The 19,468-nt window shown below is 36.9% G+C and overlaps 1 protein-coding gene across 1 annotated transcript; it reads right to left on the bottom strand.

The window, feature by feature from the left end:
- Positions 1-202: 202 nt before the first annotated feature.
- LOC139840730 (putative pentatricopeptide repeat-containing protein At3g23330) lies at positions 203-580 on the bottom strand. Its single transcript, XM_071830979.1, has one exon. The coding sequence runs from the start codon at positions 578-580 to the stop codon at positions 203-205; it is 378 nt and encodes a 125-aa protein (XP_071687080.1).
- Positions 581-19,468: the final 18,888 nt, after the last annotated feature.

Genomic DNA, 19,468 nt, shown 5'->3' on the forward strand with positions numbered 1-19,468 from the left:
GACAACCTTTTCAGCCAACTCAACGTTTTTATGGACCCTACATGCAGCTAGCAACAGTAACCAAACGCTAGCGTTTTTATATTCAGGCATTTTGCATATGAACCCAAAAGCTTCATCCAACTTCCCAGCCCGACCCAAGTGATCCACCATACAAGCGTAGTGCTCGAATTCAGGGGTTATTTCATAAAATTTGACCAATTTCTTAAAAAAAGTTTAAGCCTTTATTTACCATTCCTGCATGGCTACAAGCAGTTAAAACAGCCACAAAAGTAACAGAATTTGGTTTGAACCCTTCGGTCTCCATCTTTCTAAATAAGGAAATTGCATCATGTGAATGCTCATGTAATGCACATCCCATTATCATTGCAGTCCATGTCACCAAATCATGTTGCTTCATACGATCAAAGATCAGTTTAGCTACTTTAATGTTCCCACATTTAGCATACATGTTAACAAGTGAGCTAGCTATAAACATATTATCATCAAAATGACTCCTAATTATGTACCCATGAAGTTGTTGTCCTAATGGTAGTGTTTTTAAGTGTGCACAAGCAGGAATTTTTGTTGAACGGTTGTTCATATTGACAAACATTTAAATTGGTATATGATAATGCTAAAAACGAACATATATTTCACAGCATTATCCCTCAAGAAAGACAAGCTTTTAGTTGCAATTGTTCTATTTACAAGTGATATTCGTTTAAATAATAAAAGGTGAAGACAAAAGACAGATTCGACGAATTGAAGACGCAAATGACCAAAAAGCTAAAAAGTACAAAGTACAATCAAAATGGTTCAAAATATTGATGAGAAACGTCTAAAAATTACAAGAGTACGAGTCGCAAAACGCAAAGTACAAGATATTAAATTGTACGCAAGGACGTTCGAAAATCTGGAACCGGGACCTGAGCCAACTCTCAACGCGAGACGCAACGGATCGAAAATTACAAGTCAACGGAGTACAAGAATATAATATAATTTATAATTAATTATATATAATTAATTATATTATATTATAAATATTATAAAAATCCAGCAGCCCACGTTTTGGAACTACTTGGAACAGTTTTTGGCTGCCATGCGATCGCATGGCTTTCATGAAGAAAACTCATGCGATCGCATGAGCTCCTATAGCAGCTGACATCCTATAAATTTTTCGCGTGTTTTGGCCGTAAAAATCACACCTTTTTCTCTCTATCTCTCACGATATATATATATATATATATATATATATATATATATATATATATATATATATATATAATTTATAATTTTAATTTTAATTTTAATTTAATAATAATAAGGGTATGTTAGCGAATGTTGTAAGTGTGTAAGTCGAAATTCTGTTCGTGTAACGCTATGCTATTATTAATCATTGTAAGTTATGTTCAACCTTTTTAAATTAATGTCTCGTAGCTAAGTTATTATTATGCTTATTTAATGCTGAAGTAATCGTGATGTTGGGCTAAAAATTAAGATTGGGTAATTGGGCTTTGTACCATAATTGGGGTTTGGACAAAAGAACGACACTTGTGGAAATTAGATTATGGGCTTTATATTTGTTTAATTGAATGATAGTTCGTTAATTTAATATAAAGATTTACAATTGGACGTAATTATAAATAACCACATACACTCGATCGGACATGATGGGCGGGATATTTATAAGTACTAATAATCGTTCATTTAACCGGACACGGGAATGGATTAATAGTTAATGGACTTATTAAAACAAGGGTGAATTACATGCAAGGACACTTGGTGTAATTATAGTTTAAGTCCCCAATTAGTTGGAATATTTGACTTCGGATATAAGGATAATTTGACGAGGACACTCGCACTTTATATTTATGACTGATGGACTGTTATGGACAAAAACCAGATGGACATATTGAATAATCCAGGACAAAGGACAATTAACCCATGGTACTAAATTAAAAACAACACGTCAAACATCATGTTTACGGAAGTTTAAATAAGCATAATTCCTTTATTTCATATTTTATCGCACTTTTATTTACTGTCATTTTATTTAATTGCACTTTTAATTATCGTACTTTTTAATTATCGCAATTTTATTTATTGTCATTTTATTTATCGCATTTTAATTTATCGAACTTTAATTATTGTCATTTACTTTACGCTTTAAATTAAGTTATATTTATTTTTAATATTTTACATTAGGTTTTAACTGCGACTAAAGTTTTAAAATCAACAAACCGGTCATTAAATGGTAAAAACCCCATTTTATAATAATACTACTACTTATATATATTTATATATTTACAAATATAGTTTTAAAAATATAGCGTTAAACTTGGCTAGTTCCCTGTGGACGAACCGGACTTACTAAAAACTACACTACTGTACGACTAGGTACACTACCTATAAGTGTTGTAGCAAGGTTTAGGTATATCCACTCTATAAATAAATAAATAACTTGTGTAAAATTGTATCATATTTAATAGTATTTCGCAATAAAAATATAACTATTTCGTACCCCTTCGCTTTAACATCAAGTATTTTTGGCGCCGCTGCCGGGGACTAGCATAAACGCCGAAAGCGAAACGCTATATATAAAAATAAAAAAAGATTTTTATTAAGTTTTAATTTCTTTTTGTAAAAATACGTTTTAAATATTAAAAATACAAAAATATAAAAAGAAAAACAAAATATATATATATATATATATATATATATATATATATATATATATATATATATATATATATATATATATATATATATATATATATATATATATATATATATATATATATATATATATATATTTAAGAGTTTGTTTAAAATATATAAAATTATAAAATATTTCTATTTCTATTTTAGTTTGTAAAAATATAAGTTTTTATTTATTTTATATAAATACTTTATATAATTATAAAACAGAAAAAAAGTAAAAAAGTATACGGGCCAGACACTGTTGCAGCCCAGACTTCTGGCCCGGTTTCCTAATTCATGTGACCGCATGAAATTTTAACTAGCACTCCATGCGATCGCATGGAGTGATTTGACAGGCCTGGTACCTTAGTTAAATCGAATTATGGTTTAATTTATATATAATTATTATTAATTAATTTAGATTTAGGGTTAATTAAAACAATAATTAGTTTAATTTAGTTTTATTTTTACTTTTAATTAGTTTTATTAAGTTTAATTAAATATATAAAACTAATACTTTTATATAAATAATATAAAAATAATATTTTTATAAAAAAAATTGTATTTTTATAACTTTAAGCTTATTTTTACATTTTGAATATTTTTATCGTTAATTCATAATTTATATGTTTTTCGTTCGTAATTAGTTTTAGATATAGTTTTTGCCGTAGTTATTTTTATTTCTAGATTTTTAGACTTTGCCGTAAAATCCCTTAAGTGCTTTTTCTTTAGACTAAGATTTAGGTGCTTTAGAATTTTGCGACGCCTTTTTAAGATTTTAGTACTTTTTAAATTATTGCCGTTTTGGATATAGAATTCCGTTTAAGCTTTAATACCTTTAGACGTAACTTTTAATTCTTAGTTTTTAGACTTTTAAGTTTCTACGCGCTACATTCTTTTTATTATTTTTCGACCTTTTATTTTTCGACGTTTTCCGACGCGCTCTTTTTCTTTCTTATTTCCCGACGCTATAATTTTTAGGACATAGAATTTTCTATTTCTTCTCTAAAATTTCGACGAAAAATTATTTTAAGTGGTTAAATTGATAGACATCCAAAATTTTCTGGTTCGTAGTAATAGTTGGATTTGTTAGTGGCGAGTTGTGGGCTTCTGATTTAAAGGGTCCTGGCTACTTGCTGCATCTATTAGCTATTCGAAACGTGGGCAAAATCAGAAAAGTCTATTAATTTGATAACTTATATAATTTTTTATCTTTTATAACTAATAGGATATTCAGTGAATGCACCGAGCAAAACGTTTACCACCTTTTATACGTTCACCACCTGTAACTAGATCAAGACATCTAGCCAATATTGTCGCCGTTGATTTTTCTTTAGAATCGTCTTCCAGTCGACCAAGTACTCCAATTCAAATTTTCGATTGTAACGACCCAACCCAATATACAATCGAACACGCATAAAATAAATTTTTTTTTTTTACAGGGGAGTGCGCCACGCGCACCACCTCAGGGTGCGCGGCGCGCACAGGCCTATTTTCAGTTCTGTCCGAATTTTCAATTTTTCGAATAAAGATCTCCCACTTCCCGACATATTTAGTCTAAACGCTTTACACAACATGTTCTAATATGAAAAACTCATACGATTCAAACATAAAACGAGTTTTACAAAACGGGGCCCACATCGGCCGTTTTACGAGTTTCATACGAAAGTCCGAGTTTCGACCACACTAGTTTAAATTCCAAACAACACTATGAGCAAGGTGTTTGGGGTTAAACTACCCATATCTTGGTCATACTCCAAAAGCTATCACATCCCAAAAGCGTCCCCTAAACAACAAGCGGGATCTCTAATCCAATCGAAGGCCTTTACCTTTGTCGACGCCGGAGCCTACTAAAAAGATAAACAACGAGAGGGTAAGCAAAGCTTAGTGAATGCAATAATTATACCCATATATATAACATACCTACTTGCCATCACTTACACATATACCGCATACACGCTAGCAATACAATTAGCATACCATCTCAAGTACAAAGCTAATAATCTCCAACAAATCGCTACTAGCGTAATCAATAACATATAATCGACATAATATAATATGCTACAAAACAAAATACACAACCATGGTTAACCATTCTTGCGTCATGGTGCTACCGGCTCTTTGGTTCACACCATACGCATTTGTCATGATGCTACCGGCTCTTTGGTTCACATCACAACTCGAGTCATACTCACGCTAGAGTGCTACCGGCTCTTTGGTTCACACTCTAACAACGCTAAGGTGCTACCGGCTCTTTGGTTCACACCCTAACAAATCGTGCTATAGCGCTACCGGCTCTTTGGTTCACACTATAACACACGTACTATGACGCTACCGGCTCTTTGGTTCACATCATAGCACGCTCGCACATACTATGGCACTACCGGCTCTTTGGTTCATACCATAGCATACAAATAAATACCTTACATACATATGCATATAATCATTCCACTCACCTCAACGATTTGGTGACGATTTATACCTCCACAAGCTTCAAAGCAAGGTACCTAATAATATAAGTACTCGATCAACAAACAAATTTGTTGGACTAAATACCAACACTTCACTCATGTGAATTTAATGACTTAAATGCATTAAATGCCCCATTTTCACCAAAACCGCCCTTTAGGGGTCAAGACCATCATTAATCACTTAAAAGCTAGTGATTAAGGTCCAACAACACTAACCATTACACAATTAGGGTATTTCATACCCATATTTCCCAATTAGGTCAATCATTAGCCCTTTGACTAATTTAAAGTCAACATACCCATTTCGGGTTATCTACTAACCCATCTAACACCCATTTACTAATTAACTAGGTGTGCTAGTAATTAACTAACCAATTAGGACTGATAAACATCAATTACCACTTTGAAACCCTAGGTTAGTTACCAATGAGTCTTCATGACTCCATCTTACCCAAGAACACCCAAAATCACCAAATATGGGTTTTATGTTCTTCATTTACCCAAACCCTAACCCTTACACAAAATCAAAGTAAGGAAATTAAAGTTAGAACATACCACTACAACCACAACGGAGCTAGAGAGGGGATGAACAACTTTAATACCCGCACTTTGGTCCGAGAACAACTTCTTCCCCTTAGATTTAAGCTTTCTCACTCAAGAATCACACTCTCACTCTAAAATTTAAGTAAAGGGGATAAGGTTGTTGATAATGGAGTTAATGATACTCCACAACTGACCAACTGGCCTTTAACTCATCCACAAGTGAAACTACCAAATTGCCCATCAAAATATCTCATTAAAACAGCAAAAACCCGGCTACAGTAGGGAGTGCGCGGCGCGCTCCCTTTGGTGTGTGCGGCGCGCACTAAGCTCAGATTGCTCTCTGACTTCTGTTTAACTACACAATCATTACCACACTTTATGTACTCTATATACTCTGCTGTACAATGAAGATTAGGGTCTTACAACTCTCCCCCACTTGAATCGGAGCGCGTCCTCGCGATCCAAGCCGCATGACAAGAGGAAAGATAAACCAACACGAATTCTTCGGGCTCCCAAGTAAACTCAGAACCCTTACTACGACGCCATTGAACTTTAAAAGTCCTAACCTCTTTATGCCTCAACCTTTTGACCTTCTCATCGAGTATGGCAATCGGCTTCTCAATATACTCTAACTTATTGTTTAGCTCAATTTCGTCTAACGGCACCCATGATGAATCATCCGCAAGACACTTACGGAGATGGGAAACATGAAATGTATTATGAATCCCCGCAAGCTCTTCGGGTAATTCCAAATGATACGCGACTTCACCAACACGAGCTAAAACCTTAAATGGCCCAATAAACCGAGGAGCTAACTTTCCCCGTTTTCGAAACCGAATAACACCTTTTCATGGCGAAACCTTAAGCATCACCATGTCACCTTCTTGAAATTCGATCATTCGCCTACGTTTGTCGGCATACGACTTTTGTCTATCTTGAGCCTTTTTCAAATGATCCCGAATCATATAAATCTTGCTATTCGTTTCTAAGACCAAATCGGTACTCCCGATTTCCTTTTGGCCAATTTCACCCCAACAAATCGGAGTTCGACACCTCCGCCCATAAAGCATCTCGTAAGGTGGCATCCCGATACTAGTATGATAACTATTATTGTACGAGAATTCCACCAAAGGTAAGTGCTCATCCCAACTACCACCGAAATCAATAATACACGCCCGCAACATGTCCTCCAATGTTTGATTCGTACGTTCGGTTTGACCGTCTGTTTGAGGATGATACACCGTGCTCAATTTCAATTGTGTACCCATATCCTCATGAAACTTTTCCCAAAATCGAGATGTAAAACGAGTATCTCGATCCGAAATAATAGATATAGGAACCCCATGTCGAGCGATTACCTCTTTGATAAACAATTTAGCCAAAGTCTCTGATGATATTGCTTCCCGAATGGGAAGAAACAAGCCACTTTTCGTCAATCGATCAACTATCACCCAAATCGAATCAAATTGGGTTCTCGCCATTTTAGGTAACTTTGTGATGAAATCCATGGTAATGTGCTCCCATTTCCATTTCGGGATTTCTAACGGTTGTAACGTACCATACGGCTTTTGGTGCTCGGCCTTAACTTGCAAACACGTGACGCATTGCTCAACATACTTTACAACATCACGTTTCATGCCCGGCCACCAATAATCTTTTCTCAAATCAAGATACATTTTCGTCGCGCCCGGATGAATGGAATACTTTGACTTATGTGCTTCATCAAGTAGCACTCGTCGATAATCCCCCATCTTAGGCACCCACACTCTTCCTTGAAAAGACAACAAACCACGCGAACCCATAGTAATAAATTCTGATTGCCCCACAATTCGTTCTGCATGCTTGTTGTGAACGTAAGCTTCAATTTGAATCACACCAAGTTTTTCAAGAAAATCGTTAGTAATAATCATACGTAACAATCCCAATCGTAACCCCGGGTGATGACTCTTTCGACTTAACGCATCCGCGACCACATTCGCCTTGCCCGGATGATAAAGTATCTCACAATCGTAGTCTTTCACCACATCCATCCATCTACGTTGACGATAATTCAAATCTCTTTGATCAAAAAGATGTTTCAAACTCTTGTGATCCGAATAAATTGTACACTTGACACCATACAAGTAATGGCGCCAAATTTTCAACGCATGAACAACCGCCGCCAACTCAAGATCATGAGTCGGATATCTCGTCTCGTGTTCCTTTAATTGTCGAGAGGCATAAGCGATGACTTTACCTCTTTGCATTAGAACACACCCGAGCCCAATTAAAGAAGCATCACAATAAACCGTCAAGTCTTCCACACCTTCCGGCAACACTAACACCGGAGCTTGACATAACTTCTCTTTTAACAATCGAAAAGCAATTTCTTGCTCGTTCTCCCAATTAAAACTCGCATTCTTTCTCGTTAACTTTATCAATGGAGAAGCGATCTTAGAAAAGTCTTGTATAAAACGACAATAATAATCGGCCAATCCGAGGAAACTTTCGGATTTCCGTAGGCGTAGTCGGTCGTCCCCAACTCTTTACCGTCTCTATCTTCCCCGGATCTACTTGAATACCATTTTCGTTCACAATGTGGCCAAGGAACTGAACTTCCCTTAGCCAAAATTCACATTTGGAGAATTTAGCATACAACTTATCCTTTCGCAACGTCTTTAACACACTCCGCAAATGATGTTCATGTTCCTTCATACTCTTCGAATAGACAAGTATGTCGTCAATGAACACAATTACCGACTTGTCCAACATAGGTTGGCACACTCGGTTCATAAGATCCATGAATGCCGCCGGTGCATTCGTAAGACCAAAAGGCATAACTACGAATTCAAAATGCCCATAACGCGTTCGAAAAGCCGTTTTCTCGATGTCTTCCTCACGGACCTGCATTTGGTGATAGCCGGACAGTAGGTCGATTTTAGAGAAATACGTTGCACCTTGGAGTTGTTCGAACAAATCGTCAATCCTAGGCAATAGATAACGATTCTTGATCGTCACTTTATTCAACTCCCGGTAATCGATGCACATCCGCATACTACCATCCTTCTTCTTCACAAATAAAACCGGAGCGCCCCATGGCGAAGCACTCGGTCGAATGAAACCCTTCTCAAGCAACTCTTGGGTTTGATTTAACAACTCTTGCATTTCCATTGGTGCTAAACGATAAGGAGTTTTAGCAATGGGGTAGCCCCCGGAACCAACTCAATGCGAAATTCAACTTGTCTTTCCGCCGGAACACCCGGTAACTCATCCAGAAAAACGTCTTCAAATTCATTCAACACCAGAATTTCACGAATGGGTGGTGGATCATCACGAGTATCAACAACATGGGCAAGAAAAGCCATGCCACCACCAACCAGAAAACGACGTGCCCGTGCAAAAGTGCATATCGGCACAAGTCTTCTTCGTTTATCGCCATGAATAATTAACTCTCCCCCACTAGGGGTCTTCACTCGAATAGATGTTTCATGGCATGCAATATCGGCTCTATTATGATCGAGCCAATCCATACAAACAACGATATCAAAATCACCCAAAGTCATCGGGATGAGGTCCATTTCAAAGTTTTCGACACCAAACACAATATTACAATTTTTACACACATCAACCACTAGCACCGTCTTGCCATCTGCTATTTCAACTTCTACCGGACGACTTAACTTAGCTGACGGTTTATTAAGTTTAGGCACAAATTTTGGTGACACAAACGACAAGTTTGCACCACTATCAAAGAGTATCCTTGCCGGATTTGAATTAACCATGAAAGTTCCCGAGACAACATCGCTAGATTTCTTGGCCTCCTCATTGGTCATCAAATAATTTTGACCCCTAGCCGTACCCGCCGCCTTCTCTAATCGCTTAACATTATCGTTGCGCAATTCGGGACACTCCGGCCTCTTGTGCCCCTCTTTGTTACAATTAAAACAAACGATTTTGTTGGAAGATGAGTTTGTACAATCACGGGCCAAGTGCCCTTGTCGACCACAATTATAGCACGTGGGCCCAAAACTCTTAGAAGCCCCCTTTTTCGCACTACCGACGCTCTCAGTCACACTCTTGTTCTTCTTGTTCGAGTGGCTAGTAGCTTCAAATTTTCGTTTGCCAAAGGTGAAGTCACTCTTTCTTGGAGCAAGCGACTCAAAACCCTTAGCGATGTCAAATAGCTCATCAAAAGTCTTCGCCGAATTCCTACTAATCCTTTCTTGATAGTTATCATTCAAGGTTCGGTAGAAATCTTCTTTCAACATGTGATCGTTCCCGTCATACTCCGGGCAAAATTGGGTCTTTGATAAGAAAGTGGACTTGAGAGTGTTCAAATCCGTTGACCCTTGCCTTAAAGTACGTAACTCGTCCTTAAGCTTTGAAAGATCGGCCAAAGTTCGGTACTCCCTGAAAAATTCCTCTTTAAACTCGTCCCACGTCAAACTCATACTTTATTCTTCGCCATAAAGTCGGATTTTCGCATCCCACCACAACTTGGCATCACCCCTCGTCTTTTTATGGAGAGGGCACTCACTAGTACGGAAAGCCCCCTCCATATCGGAGATCCATCGAGCACTCTTTAGAGGGTCTTGTTCACCTTCAAAGGTGGGAGGTTGAGCATCTTTGAAGTTTTTATAGTGGAAGTCTCGTCTTCCCGCGTTATCCTCTTTAAGAACAATCTTAACTTGTTCCTTGACTAGATTGACTACTTGCTCGTCAATCGAATCCAAGAACATCTTCTTAACATCCTCTAAGAAGGCCTCATGACGCCTTTGCATAATGGCCTCAACCTTGGCCGTAAACTCAGCATCCTCGCTCGAACCCCCTTCATTGGTCTCGGGTCCGTTTCTCGTCTTCATACTATTAAACGGAAAAGGTTAAGCAACGAACGAGAAAACTTAACACATATGTATATACATATACACCACACTACCCCCATCTTGCTCAACAATCATCGTACATTGCATGTTTGACACGATTTGAACTCGTAACAATGGTAGCTAATCATTGTTACGAGAGCACGTCGCATTAACTAGCTAGTACAACTTCTATCTTGCTTGATGATTGCTAACACAACACAAAACAATTAGCGCAAGGTTAGTTCACATAAACCTAAGCACTAATCAACTCCCGGTCCGACCCGTCTCCTACAAGTCCCGTGTAAAGTGCTTACACAAATAAATCTAAGTCTAGGCACCTATCTCAAGTCGCCTAAATCCCTTAGACCATGCTCTGATACCACTTGTAACGACCCAACCCAATATACAATCGAACACGCATAAAATATAATTTTTTTTACAGGGGAGTGCGCCACGCGCACCACCTCAGGGTGCGCGGCGCGCACATGCCTATTTTCAGTTCCGTCCGAATTTTCAATTTTTCGAATAAAGATCTCCCACTTCCCGACATATTTAGATGAAACGCTTTACACAACATGTTCTAATATGAAAAACTCATACGATTCAAACATAAAACGAGTTTTACAAAACGGGGCCCACATCGGCCGTTTTACGAGTTTCATACGAAAGTCCGAGTTTCGACCACACTAGTTTAAATTCCAAACGACACTATGAGCATGGTGTTTGGGGTTAAGCTACCCATATCTTGGTCATACTCCAATAGCTATCACATCCCAAAAGCGTCCCCTAAACAACAAGCGGGATCTCTAATCCAATCGTAGGCCTTTACCTTTGTCGACGCCGGAGCCTACTAAAAAGATAAACAACGAGAGGGTAAGCAAAGCTTAGTGAATGCAATAATTATACCCATATATATATAACATACCTACTTGCCATCACTTACACATATACCGCATACATGCTAGCAATACAATTAGCATACCATCTCAAGTACAAAGCTAATAATCTCCAACAAATCGCTACTAGCGTAATCAATAACATATAATCGACATAATATAATATGCTACAAAACAAAATACACAACCATGGTTAACCATTCTCGCGTCATGGTGCTACCGGCTCTTTGGTTCACACCATACGCATTTGTCATGATGCTACCGGCTCTTTGGTTCACATCACAACTCAAGTCATACTCACGCTAGAGTGCTACCGGCTCTTTGGTTCACACTCTAACAACGCTAAGGTGCTACCGGCTCTTTGGTTCACACCCTAACAAATCGTGCTATAGCGCTACCGGCTCTTTGGTTCACACTATAACACACGTACTATGACTCTACCGGCTCTTTGGTTCACATCATAGCACGCTCGCACATACTATGGCACTACCGGCTCTTTGGTTCATACCATAGCATACAAATAAATACCTTACATACATATGCATATAATCATTCCACTCACCTTAACGATTTGGTGACGATTTATACCTCCACAAGCTTCAAAGCAAGGTACCTAATAATATAAGTACTCGATCAACAAACAAACTTGTTGGACTAAATACCAACACTTCACTCATGTGCATTTAATGACTTAAATGCATTAAATGCCCCATTTTCACCAAAACCGCCCTTTAGGGGTCAAGACCATCATTAATCACTTAAAAGCTAGTGATTAAGGTCCAACAACACTAACCATTACACAATTAGGGTATTTCATACCCATATTTCCCAATTAGGTCAATCATTAGCCCTTTGACTAATTTAAAGTCAACATACCCATTTCGGGTTATCTACTAACCCATCTAACACCCATTTACTAATTAACTAGGTGTGCTAGTAATTAACTAACCAATTAGGACTCATAAACATCAATTACCACTTTGAAACCCTAGGTTAGTTACCAATGAGTCTTCATGACTCCATCTTACCCAAGAACACCCAAAATCACCAAATATGGGTTTTATGTTCTTCATTTACCCAAACCCTAACCCTTACACAAAATCAAAGTAAGGAAATTAAAGTTAGAACATACCACTACAACCACAACGGAGCTAGAGAGGGGATGAACAACTTTAATACCCGCACTTTGGTCCGAGAACAACTTCTTCCCTTTGATTTAAGCTTTCTCACTCAAGAATCACACTCTCACTCTAAAATTGAAGTAAAGGGGATAAGGTTGTTGATAATGGAGTTAATGATACTCCACAACTGACCAACTGGCCTTTAACTCGTCCACAAGTGAAATTACCAAATTGCCCATCAAAATATCTCATTAAAACAGCAAAAACCCGGCTACAGTAGGGAGTGCACGGCGCGCTCCCTTTGGTGTGCGCGGCGCGCACTAAGCTCAGATTTCTCTGACTTCTGTTTAACTACACAATCATTACCACACTTTATGTACTCTATATACTCTGCTGTACAATGAAGATTAGGGTCTTACATCGATAATCCATTTTTTGAACCCGACCTCACAATTGAGAATCCGGAGGATATTCAGGGACAATTCAGAGATCCTGAACCATTAATCTTTCCTCCGGAACCACCAATCATTCAAACAGAGATTGTCGAGGAACAAACCATTAAATCAGAATCCTCTAGTGATTCAGATTCAACAAATTCAATCATGAAAAATCTGGAACCTCTAAGTATGGAAGACCGAATGAGAGCTAAACGCACTGGCCAAGGTCACAAAATTACTCAACCAGACATTAATGCGCCAGATTATGAAATCAAAGGACAAATCCTACACATGGTGACTAATCAATGCCAATTTAGTGGTGCGCCGAAGGAAGATCCAAACAAACATCTTCAAACTTTTAATAGGATCTGTACTCTATTTAAAATCCGAGAAGTGGAGGATGAACAGATATATCTCATGTTATTTCCCTGGACTTTAAAGGGAGAAGCCAAAGATTGGTTAGAATCGTTACCTGAAGGGGCAATTGATACTTGGGACGTTTTAGTTGAAAAAATTCTTAAACAATTCTTTCTGGCATCTAAAGCCGTGAGACTTCAAGGAGAAATAGTTACGTTCACACAAAAGCCAAATGAAACTCTATATGAGGCGTGGACAAGATTTGGAAAGTTATTGAGAGGATGTCCGCAACATGGTTTAGACACTTATCAAATAGTACAAATATTCTACCAAGGATGCGACATCACTACATGAAAAGACATCGATATAGCAGCTGGTGGTTCCATTATGAAGAAAACCGCAACTGAAGCTTACAAAATTATTGATAACACTGCTTCCCACTCACATGAGTGGCATCAAGAAAAAGATATCGTTAGATCATCTAAAGTGGCTAGAGCCGATTCTAGCCATGACTTTGATTCCATTTCCGCAAAGATAGATGCTGTCGAGAGACGAATGGAAAAGATGACTAAAGATATTCACTCAATACGAATTAGTTGTGAGCAGTGTGGAGGACCACATTTGACAAAAGATTGTCTCAGTATTGAACAAACAATGGAACAAAGAGAGAATGTTTCATACATGAACCAAAGACCTGGAAATAATTATCAGAATAATTATCAACCGCCAAGACCAATCTACAATCAAAACCAGAATTATAATCGAAATGTTTCATACAACAATCAACAAGGTCCTAGCAATCAACAAGTATCTAACAATACTTACAATCAGCAAAGACCTATTTTTCAAAAGAAACCACCACAAACCGATGATAAAAAGCCAAATTTAGAAGATATGATGTCAAAGCTAGTTGAATCTCAAACTCATTTTTTCACATCTCAGAAACAAACTAATGAACAAAATGCTCAAGCATTTAGAAATCAACAAGCTTCTATTCAAAATTTGGAACAAGAAGTAAGCAACCTAGCAAGGTTAATAGGTGAAAGAAAACCGGGAAGTCTACCTAGCGATACAAATGCTAACCCCCGGAATGAAACAGCTAAAGCTATTACCACGAGAAGTGGTATTACACTTAAACCACCTGAAATACCTGTAATTTCTGATGACGCTATTCCTACTCCACAAGAACCACAATCTGATCAAGATAAGGAAACATAACCGGTAGTTGAAAAGGTTAATGAAGATAACACAGTTAAGGCTAAACCTTATGTTAAACCATACCAACCACCACTTCCTTACCCGAGTAAAATGAGAAAAGAAAGAATTGAAGCCGAGCAATCCAAATTCTTGGATATGTTTAAACAAATAAATGTTAATCTTCCTTTCATTGATGTGATTTCAGGAATGCCAAGGTATGCCAAATTCTTAAAAGATCTAATCACAAATAGAAAGAAAATGGAAGAACTATCGGCTGTTACTATGAATGAAAATTGTTCTGCAGTGCTGTTGGATAAGATACCAGAAAAATTATCAGATCCAGGAAGTTTCACAATTCCATGTTTTTTGGGTAGTCTTAGTTCAATAGAAGCATTGGCAGACTTAGGTGCTAGTATAAATTTAATGCCGTATTCACTATACGCTAAACTAGACCTTGGAGAATTGAAACCAACACGAATAAGCATACAACTAGCAGATCGATCTGTAAAATATCCTAGAGGGATAATGGAGAACATGCTAGCTAAAGTTGGTACTTTAGTATTTCCAGTAGATTTTTATTTATTCTGAACATGGAAGAAGATTCTCGAGTTCCTCTCATATTAGGAAGACCATTCTTAAACACGGCTAAAGCAATAATAGACGTGTTCGGTAAGAAACTGACCCTAAGTATAGAGGACGAAAGTGTTACCTTTTCTGTTGATAGAGCCATGCAACAATCGCAATCTGCAGATGATACATGTTATTATATTCAAACTATAGATTCACATGCAGAATTGTTAGAAGAATTTCCAGAATTACAAGGAACATGAGAATGTTCTTTAGGAGAAGGAACTGAACCAATTGATGAAGCTGAAATGCTAGCCTCACTTATGGCTAATGGATATGAACCAACAACAGAAGAAATTCAAATGCTAAAAGAAGAAGACAGATATCGATACAAATCATCGATAGAAGAACTACCGACATTAGAGTTAAAGCCACTTCCAAACCATTTGGAATACGCTTATTTACATGGTGAATCTGAATTACCTGTAATAATATCGTCTTCTCTTACTGAAAATGAAAAATCTCAACTCATTTCTGTGCTAAAAGCTCATAAACCAGCTATTGCATGGAAGATTCATGATATTAAAGGCATAAGTCCTTCGTATTGCACACATAAAATCCTTATGGAAGAAGGTCATAAAACGTATGTGCAACGCCAATGAAGACTAAATCCTAATATGCAAGATGTTGTTAAGAAAGAAATTATAAAACTACTAGATGCAGGTTTAATTTATCCAATCTCTGATAGTCCATGGGTAAGCTCAGTTCAATGTGTACCTAAGAAGGGTGGCATGACTGTCATCACAAATGAAAAAATGAGCTTATTCCTACTAGGACTGTAACAGGATGGCGTGTTTGTATAGATTATAGAAAATTAAATGACACCACCAGAAAAGATCACTTACCCTTACCTTTCGTTGTTCAAATGTTGGAAAGATTAGCCGGGAACAGTTACTATTGTTTTCTTGACAGTTTTTCCGGATACTTTCAAATTCCAATAGCACTCGAGGACCAAGAGAAAACCACGTTCACGTACTCTTATGGTACTTTTGCTTATAAACGCATGTCATTTGGACTTTGCAACGCCCCTGCAACCTTTCAAAGGTGCATGATGGCGATTTTTCACGACATGATAGAAGAATGCATGGAAGTTTTCATGGATGACTTTTCAGTCTTCGGTGATACATTTGAAACATGTCTAGTTAATCTTGAACGAATGCTTATTAGATGCGAACAATCAAATCTAGTTCTTAATTGGGAGACATGCCATTTCATGGTTAAAGAAGGCATCGTTCTTGGTCATAAAATTTCAAAGGAAGGAATTAAAGTGGATAGAGCTAAAGTAGATGTAATTGCTAAACTTCCACATCCCACTAATGTTAGAGGAGTTAGGAGTTTTCTAGGGCATGCCGGTTTTTATCGACGTTTCATAAAAGATTTTTCTAAAATTGCCACTCCTATGAATAAACTCCTAGAAAAGGATGCTCCATTCATCTTTTCAGATGAATGCATCAAATCTTTTAATATTCTTAAAGAAAAACTCACTAATGCGCCGATCATGATAACTCCAAATTGGAATCTACCATTTGAACTCATGTGCGATGCAAGTGATTTTGCAATGGGAGCCGTTTTAGGACAAAGGATTGAAAAACGATTTCAACCTATTTATTACGCTAGTAAGACGTTACAAGGAGCACAAACGAACTACACAACTACTGAAAAAGAACTCCTTGCTATTGTCTTTGCTTTTGACAAATTTCGTTCATATCTCGTTCTAGCTAAAACGGTGGTCTATACCGACCATTCTGCTCTTAGATATCTATTTTCGAAACAAGATGCTAAACCACGATTAATCCGTTGGATCTTACTCTTACAAGAGTTCGATATTGAAATCCGAGACAAAAAGGGAGCAGAAAATCTCGCCGCTGATCATCTTTCTCGTCTTGAAAATCCTGAATTAGAAGTTCTGAATGAATCGGCCATACAAGATAACTTTCCTAATGAATATCTATTGAAGATAGATTATAGTGAAATTCCATGGTTTGCGGACTATGCAAACTATTTAGTATGTGGATTCCTTGAAAAAGGGTTGTCATACCAAAAATGAAAGAAATTCTTTAGTGATATAAAACACTATTTCTGGGAAGATCCACATTTGTTTAAAAGTTGTCCCGATAGAATAATACGCCGATGCGTATTCGAAGATGAAGCTAGTCAAATCTTAAACCATTGTCACACAGGACCAACAGGAGGGCATTATGGGCCTCAACTCACAGCAAGAAAAGTCTACGATGCTGGATTCTATTGGCCTACAATTTTCAAAGACGCACACCTTCTTTGCAAATCCTGTGATGCTTGTCAAAGGGCCGGAAAAATAAGTCAACGTGATGAAATGCCACAAAATGTCATTCAAGTATGTGAAATATTTGACGTTTGGGGTATTGACTTTATGGGTCCGTTTCCAAAATCTCATAATAATCTTTACATTCTCATTGCCATTGATTACGTATCTAAATGGACGAAAGTACAAGCTCTCCCGACTAACGATGCACGAGTTATAGTCAACTTCTTAAAACGTCTTTTTGCTAGGTTTGGAACACTGAAAGCTTTAATAAGTGATCGGGGTACTCATTTTTGTGATAATTAACTTGAGAAAGTTCTTAAAAGATATGGAGTAACTCATAAAATCTCAACCGCTTATCATCCACAAACAAGTGGACAAGTTGAAAATACTAACCGAGCTTTAAAACGTATTCTAGAGAAAACCGTAGGATCAAATCCGAAGGAATGGTCCATAAAATTGGAGGATGCACTCTGGGCTTTTAGAACAGCCTACAAAACTCCAATTGGCACCACACCTTTTAAACTCGTTTACTGAAAAGCATGTCACCTTCCAGTAGAAATTGAGCACAAAGCATTTTGGGCTTTGAAGACATGTAATCTTGATTTGCATGAAGCTGGAAGTCTACGGTTAAGTCAATTAAACGAATTAGAAGAATTAAGACATGAAGCATACGAAAATTCGTTAATCTATAAAGAAAGAACGAAGAAATGGCATGATAGAAGAATCAGAAGTTCAAAAGAATTTAAAGAAGGAGACCGAGTTCTTCTTTTGAATTCACGATTCAAGCTATTTCCTGGAAAACTGAAATCAAGATGGTCTGGACCATTCATAGTCAAAAGAGTTTTCCCATACGGAACAGTAGAATTAATAAATTCAAATAGGATTGAATTTAAAGTTAATGGTCACAGAGTTAAATATTACATAGATAATCTATTGGAAGTTGAAGATGAAGTTAATCACAATTTCGACACCACATCTAATTAAGTGTGGGAAGGTTTGAATCTTTTTAGGATAATAGTTATTTCTGTTAGAGTTAGATATTCTGTTTTCATGTAGTTTCCGAGAATGGAATCCGAATGATCTTTCCCTAGCAGACCCTAAAGAACTAGTCTTCTCCCTCCATTCTGAATTTTTATTTTTTTTAGGATTTACGAGATGAAGAATTCCTTTGAACTAAACCATGGTCTAATGCTACATGTTATGATTACTAAACGTAATAATGACACCCTTCCGAGTGAATTGGTATCATTCATAAGAGGCAAAATGGACGGAGTAAGAAAAGAACTCGGGAAAGATCATCATAAGATACATTTTGGAAAAGGAAAATCAAAATCCGCAATAAAAAGAAGAGCACGACACCTTGAAAGATGTCATAAATGCGGAAAATGGTCACACGAAGGTAAATGTTCAAATAATCAAACATATTCAAATACCGAATTTGTTACTCTATGCAGAGAAGGACCGTTTATATGTTTAGAAGAAAAGATATTGAAGAATCGAGGTTACGCTTATGTAGCTATGGAGAACCAAATCACACGACTCTCCTATGAGTCGGCTAAAGCAGGTCTCTAAGAATTCTATCTCACAAGTAAGTATGTACAGTTTTTATTTTTATTTTTATTGCTTTTAACCTTTTGATAATAAACGCTGAATTGTTCGCTATAAAGTATTAAATTGGTATTTAATAAAATTAGGTATGCGTAACCGAAATTATTGATATCATACAAAAATTTATTACATCACTGCGAAATTTACCGTTTATTCTTAAGGTATAAATATCTTTAATCAATCAACCCAAAATATTTCAAAAATTCGCGAGGAGTAAAACTAGGTTATGGAACCGAAATTACTTTACCGAAAAGAGGGGCGTATATTTTTGATAATATTTGATTGATTAAAGTGGGATAAAAAGACCAAAAAGATTTTTTATTTTAATTTTTACTTTGTTTTTAAAATTAATATATAAATATTAAATTAATATTGTAAACTTTTTAAAATCAATATATTTAAGTTTG

Source organism: Rutidosis leptorrhynchoides, chromosome 4 (assembly GCF_046630445.1).
Source record: "Rutidosis leptorrhynchoides isolate AG116_Rl617_1_P2 chromosome 4, CSIRO_AGI_Rlap_v1, whole genome shotgun sequence".
In the NCBI taxonomy this organism is placed as follows: Eukaryota; Viridiplantae; Streptophyta; class Magnoliopsida; order Asterales; family Asteraceae; genus Rutidosis; species Rutidosis leptorrhynchoides.

Excerpts from the sequence above, each read along its gene's own strand:
- LOC139840730 (XM_071830979.1), bottom strand. The coding sequence starts at position 580 with ATGAACAACCGTTCAACAAAAATTCCTGCTTGTGCACACTTAAAAACA.